Source organism: Myotis lucifugus, unplaced genomic scaffold, assembly GCF_000147115.1.
Source record: "Myotis lucifugus unplaced genomic scaffold, Myoluc2.0 scaffold_109, whole genome shotgun sequence".
Classification (NCBI taxonomy): Eukaryota; Metazoa; Chordata; class Mammalia; order Chiroptera; family Vespertilionidae; genus Myotis; species Myotis lucifugus.
This window is the reverse complement of record NW_005871157.1, coordinates 3,441,621-3,451,585: the sequence shown is the minus strand read 5'-3', so window position 1 is coordinate 3,451,585 and position 9,965 is coordinate 3,441,621. Positions and strand designations below refer to the sequence as shown.

The window sequence follows — 9,965 nt, the reverse complement described above, 5'->3', positions numbered from 1 at the left end:
ATCCGGGCTTGCCAGGCAGAGGCATTTAGGGGTGATCAGGCTGGCGGGGGGAGGGGGGGGCAGTTAGGGGCGATCAGTTAGGAGCCCAGGGGTCCCAGATTGTGAGAGGTATCCCAGATTGGAAAGGGTGCAGGCTAGGCTGAAGGGACCCCCCTTCCCCCGTGCAGGAATTTCATGCACTGGGCCTCTAGTTAGATTATAATCAGATTTCTCAGTAGAAACATTACAGGACAGGAGTGGAAGGAAAGTAAGGAAAAATGAAAGAGAGGGAACATCAGACAAGGATAATATATCCAGAAGAGTTATCCTTTAGATATGAAGGAGAAATAAAGGTTTTCCCAGATAAACAAAAACAGAGAATTTACCAACACCAGACCAGCAATGCAAGAATTGTTTAGAGGACTTATAGAAAACTGCCAAATTAAAAGAGCGGACAAAATCACAAGGGAAGAGAAACAATGGAGATACAAACAAAAAATAAAATGGCTGCAAGTCCTCACACAGTATCAATCGCCTGAGGTGGCGCCCCCATGCCCTGTGCTCCTCTGAGATAAGCCAACACCACTGTGGCCAAGGAGGCGGGTCTCACGCATCAGGGCCTCACTCAGCATGTGGGGTCGCTGAGGCACTGAGGCACCAGGCCACACTGCCAGGCAGACGGAGGGTAGGGAGCAGGCCTCCCTGAAGTGAGGGGGTGGGGGTGCAAGGCACAGTGATGAGCCCTTCCACTCTGCCCACTCCCCAGCCGCAACCCCTCCTGCTCAGCGCTGCCACACCACAGCCGATGACAGCAGGAGGTCTAGCAGGCTGAGACTGAGACGGGAGACCTGCAGTATTGCTAGCTGTGCGGGAAGGAGCACCAGCGATGGGACTGAAGAAGCACAAAGTCAGGTGCCAGAGTGGTGGCGGAGGTGCCCCCTCCAACAACAAAACCAACCCCGGCAAGGAAGAGGAGGGTGCAGGGAAAATGTTCATTGGTCACCTGAGCTGGAATACCAGCAAAATGGACCTATAGGATTCTTTTACCAAATTTGGAGACTGTACAATAAAAATGGATCCCAACACTAGCCGGTCAAGAGGGTCTGGGTTTCTTCTCTTCAAAGATGCAGCCAGTGTGAAGGTCCTGGCGTGATGGCCACATCATTGACCCCAAAAAGGCCATGGCCATGAAGGAGCCTATAAAGAAGTTTTTTGTGGGGGGTTGTCCTGAAGCCACTGAGAAGAAAATCAGAGTTCTTAGGCCAGTTTGGGGAGATCAAGACCATTGATCATCCAATGGATCCAAAGTCAAACAAAAGACAAGGCTTTGTTTTTATCACCTTTAAAGAAGAGGAAGCCCTGTGAAGAAGGTTCTGGAGAAAAAGTTCTACACCAGTGGTTCTCAACCTTCCTAATGTCGCGACCCTTTCGTACAGTTCCTCATGTTGTGGTGACCCCCAACCGTAAAATTATTTTCGTTGCTACTTCATAACTGTAATTTTGCTACTGTTATGAATCGTAATGGAAATATCTGATATGCAGGGTGTATTTTCATTGTTACAAATTGAACATAATTAAAGCATAGTGATTAATCACAAAAACAGTATGTAATTATATATGTGTTTTCCGATGGTCTTAGGCGACCCCTGTGAAAGGGTCGTTTGACCCCCAAAGGGGTCGCGACCCACAGGTTGAGAACCGCTGTTCTACACCTTCAGAAGCAAGTGTGAAATCAAGGTGGCTCTGCCCAGAAAAGCCTATCAACAAGAGCAGTATGGCTCTGGGGGCCCCATAAACTGCAACCAAGGGAACCGAGGCAGTGGTGTGGCAGCGGAAGCGAAGGAGGTCAGGGTAGTACGACTTACGGGAAGAGCCAGCGATGTGGTGGCCATCAGCATTAACAAGCCACACTGAGGCTTCGGCAAGGCCCATCTGACAGCACACCCTTCGTTTGGATAATGAGTGAACACAATTATGTACCAAATATAACTTGGCATACTTTCTATGGCCTGTCCCATGTGCATCTTAAATCCCCTCTCGCCCCCCGCCCCCACACACATCACTCTCTTACTATTTCCAGACCTGTAGTTATCTTAGGCGGCGTGTGGTATCTATCTCAGAGGCCAGAGCGGCTTTGTGCGCTGATTTTATTACCGGGTTACCCAGGACCCGGTGGGAGGGTCTGTTTCCTGCTGCCACTCTGCAGCCTGGACCTGTGGACTCTGATTGTAAAGAGGTCTATCTTAGGAAACCAGTGTCACCTTTTTAAATTTTATATGAATTTTATATATTTCCTATAATGGACGTGTTAATTTTACTCTACTTTTTGGTTCCTTTTGGGAATCTAACATATTGTAAGATATTTTACACATGTCCTTCCTGGTTTTGCCACAATCTGGATACTGAAGCTATCTACGCTTTTGAAATAAAAATGTACCCCCCCCTCCAAAAAAAAAAAATCAGTGTGTCAATAAATAAAATAGAGTACAAAAAGACAATAGAAAAAATTAATGAAACAAAGAGCCAGTTCTTTGTAAAGATAAAATTGAAAAAACCTCTGGGCATACTCACTAAGGAAAAAAAAAGAGAAGATTCAAATAAATAAAATCAGATATGAAAGAGAAGTTACAATGGACACCACAGACATACAAAAAAAATTATACAAGAATACTATACACCACTAAATTTAATAACTCACAAGAAACAAATTCTCAGAAATATACATCCTTCCTAGACTCAGTCATGAAGAACTGAAAAACCTGAACAGGTCAATCACCAACAAGGAAACTAAAACAGTAATCAAACACTTCCCAACAAACAAAAGTCCAGTTCAAGACAGCTTCACCTGTGAATTCTAACAAACAATCAAATATTGAACACCAATTCTTCTCAACCTATTCCCAAGAAAATTAAAGACAGGGAATACTCCTAACTCATTTTGTAAGGCCACCATTACCCTGATACCAAAACCAGGCAATGACAGCACAAAAAAAGAAAATTACAACCACAAAAGATCCCAAATAGCTAAAGCAATCCTGAAAACAAAGAACAAAGCTGGAGGTATCATACCCTGACTTCAAACTAGACTACAAAGTTATAATAATCAAAATAGTATGGTACTGGCAGAAAAACAGATACACAGACCAATGAAACAGAATTTAGAGCCCACAAATAAACCCACACATACATGACAAGAGCCAAAAACATACCATGGCGAAAGAAAAGTCTCTTCAATAAACAGTATGAAGAAAACTGGAAAGCCACATGCAAAAGAATAAAACTAGACTGCTATCTGATACCATTCACAAAATTTAACTCAAAACAGCTTAAAAACTTGAATATAAGACCTGAAGCAATAAAATACATAGAAGAAAACAGACACTAAACTTATAGACATTGGTCTCAGAGGGGTTTTTGTGAGCTTGACTCCAAAGGCAAGGGCAGTAAAAGAAAAAAGAAAAAAAAGAACAGGTCTAAAGCTTTTGCATCAACAAAACAAAATGGTGACCAACCAAATAGCAGAACATATTTACAAACAATAACTCTGATAAAGAGCTAATATCCAAACTATGCAAAGAACTCATACAACTTAACATCAAAATATAAAAAATCCAGAAAAAAAACCCCAAGATGGCGGCATAGGTAAACACCGGAAATTGCTGCCTCGCACAACCACTTCAAAAATACAACTAAAAGACGGAATGGACATCATCCAGAACCACAGGAAGGCTGGCTGAGTGGAAATTCTACAACTAGAAGAAAAGAGAAAAGCATACCGAGACTCAGAGGAGGTGCGGTGCGGAAGTAAAATACAAAGGTGCCGAGGTGCATGCAGAGAGGGCTGGCGGCTGAGGACAGGATTGTCTTTTTCAATCGGGAGGGAGTCTCAAGCTCTGAGCTCCAGTTCTGGGTGAGTCTCTGGGGACCCAGACTCATACGGGAGAAACTGGACTGTCTGGCATCAGTCGGAACTCGAGGGCAGCTTTCTCTCGGAGGCGCTCACAGCGATTGCCAGGGCCTCTGAGGGCAGGACTGAGAGCAGCCATACTGCTCGCTCTGCCCACCCTGTTGATCCCCTGGGACCCCGCCCCGCCCAAGCCGTGCACTGAGGCTTTTGCATATGAAAGGCCCCGCCCTTTGTAATCTGAAAATTACTTAAGAAACTGCACCTGCCCCAAGGCCCCAGGGCAACTTGCATTGCTTTACAGCTGGCTTCTGCTGGGTAGCCTCAGGCAGAGGCTAGATTAGCACCTCCTTAGATCCAAGAGCCAGTGTACCCAGTGGTCAGAGTGGGACCATCCAATTACAACTCCTCAGATCCATAAGGGACACACACAGGGGGCAGACTCAGTGAGCACCAAAGCCCCACTGAAGCAAGTCTTGCCCCATAAGGGTGTCTTCAGCACAGAAGTTCTCCCACTGCAGACACAGCTGATTCTCACAGCCAATTGGCTTGGAGGTCAATTCCTCCCAGTGTTACCTACAATAATCAAGGCTTAACTACAACAAGACTGTGCACAAAGCCCACAAGGGGGTGCACCAAGAGTGTCTACTTCAGGTAATTGGGGAGGCTGAGCCACTGGGCCCTATAGGACACTTAGCACAGAAAGCCACTCTATCAACACAGGGAAGCATAAAAAATGCCGAGACAAAGAAACAGGACACAAATGACAGAAATGGAGGAAAGCAAACTACTGGATATAGAGTTCAAAACCACACTTTTAAGGTTTTTCAAGAATTTTCTAGAAACCGCCAATAAACTTAATGAGACCCTCAAGAAATCTAGTGAGACCCTCGATGTTGTGATAAAGGACCAACTAGAAATTAAGCATACACTGACTGAAATAAAGAATATTATACAGACTCCCAACAGCAGACCAGAGGATCGCAAGAATCAAGTCAAAGATTTGAAATACGAAGAAGCAAAAAACACCCAACCAGAAAAGCAAAATGAAAAAAGAATCCAAAAATACGAAGATAGTGTAAGGAGCCTCTGGGACAGCTTCAAGTGTACAAACATCAGAATTATAGGGGTGCCAGAAGAAGAGAGAGAGCAAGATACTGAAAACCTATTTGAAGAAATAATGACAGAAAACTTCCCCTACCTGGTGAAAGAAATAGACTTACAAGTCCAGGAAGTGCAGAGAACCCCAAACAAAAGGAATCCAAAGAGGACCACACCAAGACACATCATAATTAAAATGCCAAGAGCAAAAGACAAAGAGAGAATCTTAAAAGCAGCAAGAGAAAGACAGTCAGTTACCTACAAGGGAGTACCCATACGACTGTCAGCTGATTTCTCAACAGAAACTTTGCAGGCCAGAAGGGAATGGCAAGAAATATTCAAAGTGATGAATGCCAAGAACCTACAACCAAGATTACTTTATCCAGCAAAGCTATCATTCAGAAGTGAAGGTCAGATAAAGAGCTTCACAGATAAGGAAAAACTAAAGGAGTTCACCACCACCAAACCAGTATTATATGAAATGCTGGAAGGTATCCTTTAAGAAGAGGAAGAAGAAGAAAAAGGTAAAGATACAAATTATGAACAACAAATACACATCTATCAACAAGTGAATCTAAAAATCAAGTGAATAAATAATCTGATGAACAGAATAAACTGATGATTATAATAGAATCAGGGGCATAGAAAGGGAGTGGACTGACTATTCTTTGGGGGGAAAGGGGTGTGGGGGATGCGGGAAGAGACTGGACAAAAATCGTGCACCTATGGATGAGGACAGTGGGGGGGGGGGGAGGGTGGAAGGGAGGGGGAACCAGGTGGAGGGGAGTTATGGGGGGAAAAAAGAGGAACAACTATAATAATCTGAACAATAAAGATTTAATTTAAAAAAAAAGTACATCCTGCTCATAGTTCCTATTAATAAAGCAATTTATTTTTGCTAAATAGACACTAATTAATTTGAACAAATTAATATTGCCTAAAGCAAAAACCGAGCAACTTTCTTAATTCATAAAAACATGTATTTTTCCACTGGAATTACCTCCAGCCAAAATATACCGAGTGGGATGCATAGCATTGATGGAACACACAGAAACTAGGCATTCTCCACCAAGAAAAGAATGCACCCGCTTTCCTGTCTCGTGGAAGATTTCCACCTGTCGTGGATAGGCCATGCTGCCCACTATGATACAGTCTTCTTGTTTAGGGTCCCACACAGCTCGGAACCTGGTCAGCCATCGCCCAGTATTGGTGTTGTGCCTAGTGGGGAAAAAAATTTGGAAAAGATAGTAAGTGTTAAATAACTCAAGGTAGCAACAGGCAAAGAGTAAAGATGGCATTGCTCCTAAATGCTGGTTTTCTCTGCCAAGTTTCTTTCTATTTTTTTTTAATAGTAGGTATAACTTCATCCCACAGATTTTTTAAATATATTTTTATTAATTTCAGAAATGAAGGGAGAGGAAGACACAGATAGAAACAATCAATGATGAGAGAGAATCATTGATTGGTTGCCTCCTGCATGCCCCCTACTGGGGACCAAGCCAGAAACCTGGCCATGTGCCCTTGACCGGAATCAAACCCGGAACCCTTCAGCCCGCAGGCTGACGCTCTATCCACTGAGCCAAACTGGCTAGGGCTCTGTCAAGTTTCTTATCTTTAAGTTACTGAGTTACCATCAACCTAATCTCATCCTTCTTATAAGACTTAAACTCAGGATACAATGTCTTCTGTATTTTTGATTGTCAATGCTGAGTATAGTGGTTTGTTCTCAGTGGATGGTCACTAACTGTCTATTGAAATGGCATTTTTTTGTTCATTATTTCCTAGCTCAACAGACTTTCCTCCTTTTTTTAATACATACAAATAGAAGAAGCTCTATAAATATGAAATATGGCTGTAACCAGTTTGGCTCAGTGGATAGAGCGTCGGCCTGCGGACTGAAGGGTCCCAGGTTCGATTCCAGTCAAGGGCATGTACCTTGGTTGTGGGCACATCCCCAGTAGGAGTGTGCAGGAGGCAGCTGATTGATGTTTCTCTCTCATTGATGTTTCTAACTCTCTATCTCTCTCCCTTCCTCTCTGTAAAATCAATAAAATATATTTAAAAAAAAAGAAAGAAGAAATATGTAATCTGGTTATCACTGTTTTAACAAGAGCTGCTATTTCCATATTTGTATTCCCCTGATAACAAACCCCCAAATCAATTTATATTCCATACATCTCTAAAGTAAAAAATTTGAGGCTCAAAGAAAAAAATCATAAGGGATTATCAAAAAATGTCTGTAAAAAGATGAAAATGAAAACATAACATACCAAAATTTCTGGGATACTGTGAAAGCAATACTAATAGAAAAATTAATAGCAGTAAGCCCTTACATTAAAAAGATCTCAAAATCAACAACCTAACTCCACCTCAAGGAACAAAGAAGGAAGAATAAGGAAAAAACCTTACTACACCTCCAAGAAAAAAAGAATAAACTAAACCGAAACGTAGCAAAAGGAAAGAAATCATAAAGATTAGAACAGAAGTAAATAAATTAGAGAACAGAAAAACAATATAAAAAACTAAGAGTTGGCTTTTCAAAAAGATCAACAAACTTGAGAAAACTTTAGCTAGATTAAGAAAAAATGCAAATAAATAAAACCAGAAATGAAAGAGGAACATTACAACTGATGTCACAGAGATAAAAAGGACTATAAAAGAATACTATGAGCAATTTTATGCCAACAAATTGGATAACCTAGAAGAAATGGATAAATTGCCAGAAGCACACAACTTACCAAGACTGAATCATGAAGAAATTTAAAAAATTAAATAGACCGACAACTAGTAAGGAGATTAAAACAGTTATCAAGCACCTCCCAAGTGGCTGGAGTAGGGGGTAAAAAGAAAAACCCACTCAACTAAAAGAAGACAAACAATTCAATTGAAAAATGGACAGAAGACCTGAATAGACATTTCTCCAAAGAGGACACACAAATGGCCAAGAGACACATGGAAAAATGCTCAAAGTCATTAATCATCAGAGAAATGCAAATTAAAACCATAATGAGATATCACCTCACACCTGTCAGAATGACCCATCAAAAAAATAAACAACAACAAGAAAAAATCAACAAATCTGTGCACTGGGCCTCTAGTATGCATATAAGATCTTTGGTTAATCTCTTCCCACCCTCCCCCCTTCCCTCTGAGATTCATCAGTCTGTTCCATGTGTCCATGCCTGTGCGTTGAGGGTCTGCCCCCTGGTGGTCAGTGTACATCATAGCTACCAGTCAAACAGTCGCTTAGGCTTTTATATATAGAGATCTTGGAGATTACACACACAAAAGAAAACCCTGTTAAAACAAAGTTGCAGGATACAAAATCAACACACAAAAATCAGTTGTATTTCTTCTATACACTAACAATGACCAATCTCTATCAAAAGCCCAATTTGCAGAAAGAAAAACCAAAAATTCTAATATTAATATGGAATCTCAAGGGATCATGAATAGCCAAAACAATCCAAAAAGAAGAACAAAGTTGGTGGCCTCAAACTTACTGATTTCAAAACATACTAAGAAGCAACAGTAATCAAGACAGTGTGATACTGGCAGAAGTACAGACCAATGGAAAAGAATAGGAAGCTCAGAAATAAATCCTCATGTATGTGGTCAAATGATCAAGTGTGCTAAGACCACACAATGAGGGAAGGACAGTCTCTTCAACAAATGGTGCTGGGAATACTGGATATCTACATGCAAAAGGATGAAGTTAGACAGTAAAAATCAACTCAAAATGGATTAAAGATCTAAACATAACACCATAAACTATAAAACACCTAGAAGAAAACAGCGGGGAAAAGCTTCAGGCATTGCATTTGGCAATGATTTCTTGGATATGACCCCAAAATCACAGACAACACAAGCAAAAATAGACAAATAGGACTACATCAAACTTTAAAACCCCTTTCTTATTAAAGAAGTTTGGACTACAGAGAATCACATTTCCCATGGCTACTCAATGCTTTTAACTTTTAATAAGAATTAATACCGACACCAGAATCATCACCCTAGATAAATGTTTTAAAAATACATGTAGAAACTAATAAACTAGAATAGAGTTTGGAAAAGAAAATTAAGAAATTTGTGAAAAAGAAAACAAGTATACTTAAATATAGCCTCTATAGACTATAAAACTCATGAAGCAACAATCAACATATATTGCTCACCCTGTCCCCAATGTCATAAGTACTGATATCAGGATGTCTAGGGAAAAGGCATGGAGTACAGTTTGGTGTAGAATACATACATTAAAAGTAGCAGATGTAAAAAGAGGGTAACAAAATAAATAAAGCGGGAGGATGGGGAAACACTTGAAGACCGGAAGAAATAGGCCCAAATAGAGCTCCCGCTAGCCTCATAACCAGGTGAGTAGTCACAGTCTTCTTTAATACTATGACATGAGTAATGCATGTTGGAATAAAGTCACTCACCTTAACCAAAAATAACCACCCAGCTTCGGACTAAAAGAGGCTGAACCTCTTTACAAATACAGGGAACCTGGAAGCAAGAACCCTTCTGGATAGGAGAGGAACTAACCACCTGGGATGCTGACAAACTAGAACACAAAAATCAGACCTATTACATCTCTTTGACAATCAGGTGTCTAATGTATGTATTCCAACAAATAGCTCTTGGCAATCCAGGTTCTGCATTATTTGGCATCGGGAAACCTACCTGATGGTGGTGAGGAGAGGAATCTGAGAGGATATGCAGCTACTGTCAAAGATCCTGCAAAATAAAGAACAAGAATAAAGTAACACTCTTTATTATTTCTTGCAAATTTTTCTGAAATAACATCAGTGTTGTTTAATAACCTTTTCATTGGTTCATGACATGAAGTGATTATTTTAAAATATATAGAATCAGTATCTAATAAACCTCAGCTAATATATTTAATGAAACTTACAAGGAATATGGTAAAATTTAGAGCTTATTATGTATTGTAAAATAATTTAAACACTATTACGCCAAACTT

At 40.7% G+C, this 9,965-nt stretch overlaps 1 protein-coding gene and 1 pseudogene across 1 annotated transcript in view; one reads left to right on the top strand and one right to left on the bottom strand.

The window, feature by feature from the left end:
• Nucleotides 1-865: 865 nt before the first annotated feature.
• Nucleotides 866-1,880, top strand: LOC111826898 (annotated as a pseudogene).
• A 3,922-nt stretch (nt 1,881-5,802) lies between these two features.
• Nucleotides 5,803-9,965, bottom strand: part of WDR76 (WD repeat domain 76) — a 28,473-nt gene continuing 24,310 nt past the window's right edge. The window contains exons 12-13 of the mRNA XM_006093114.3: nt 9,665-9,718; nt 5,803-6,202 (exon numbers count right to left, since the gene is read on the bottom strand). Coding sequence (XP_006093176.2) covers nt 5,947-6,202; nt 9,665-9,718 — 310 coding nt within the window. The 3' untranslated portion in view covers nt 5,803-5,946. The remainder of the gene's footprint in view (nt 6,203-9,664; nt 9,719-9,965) is intronic.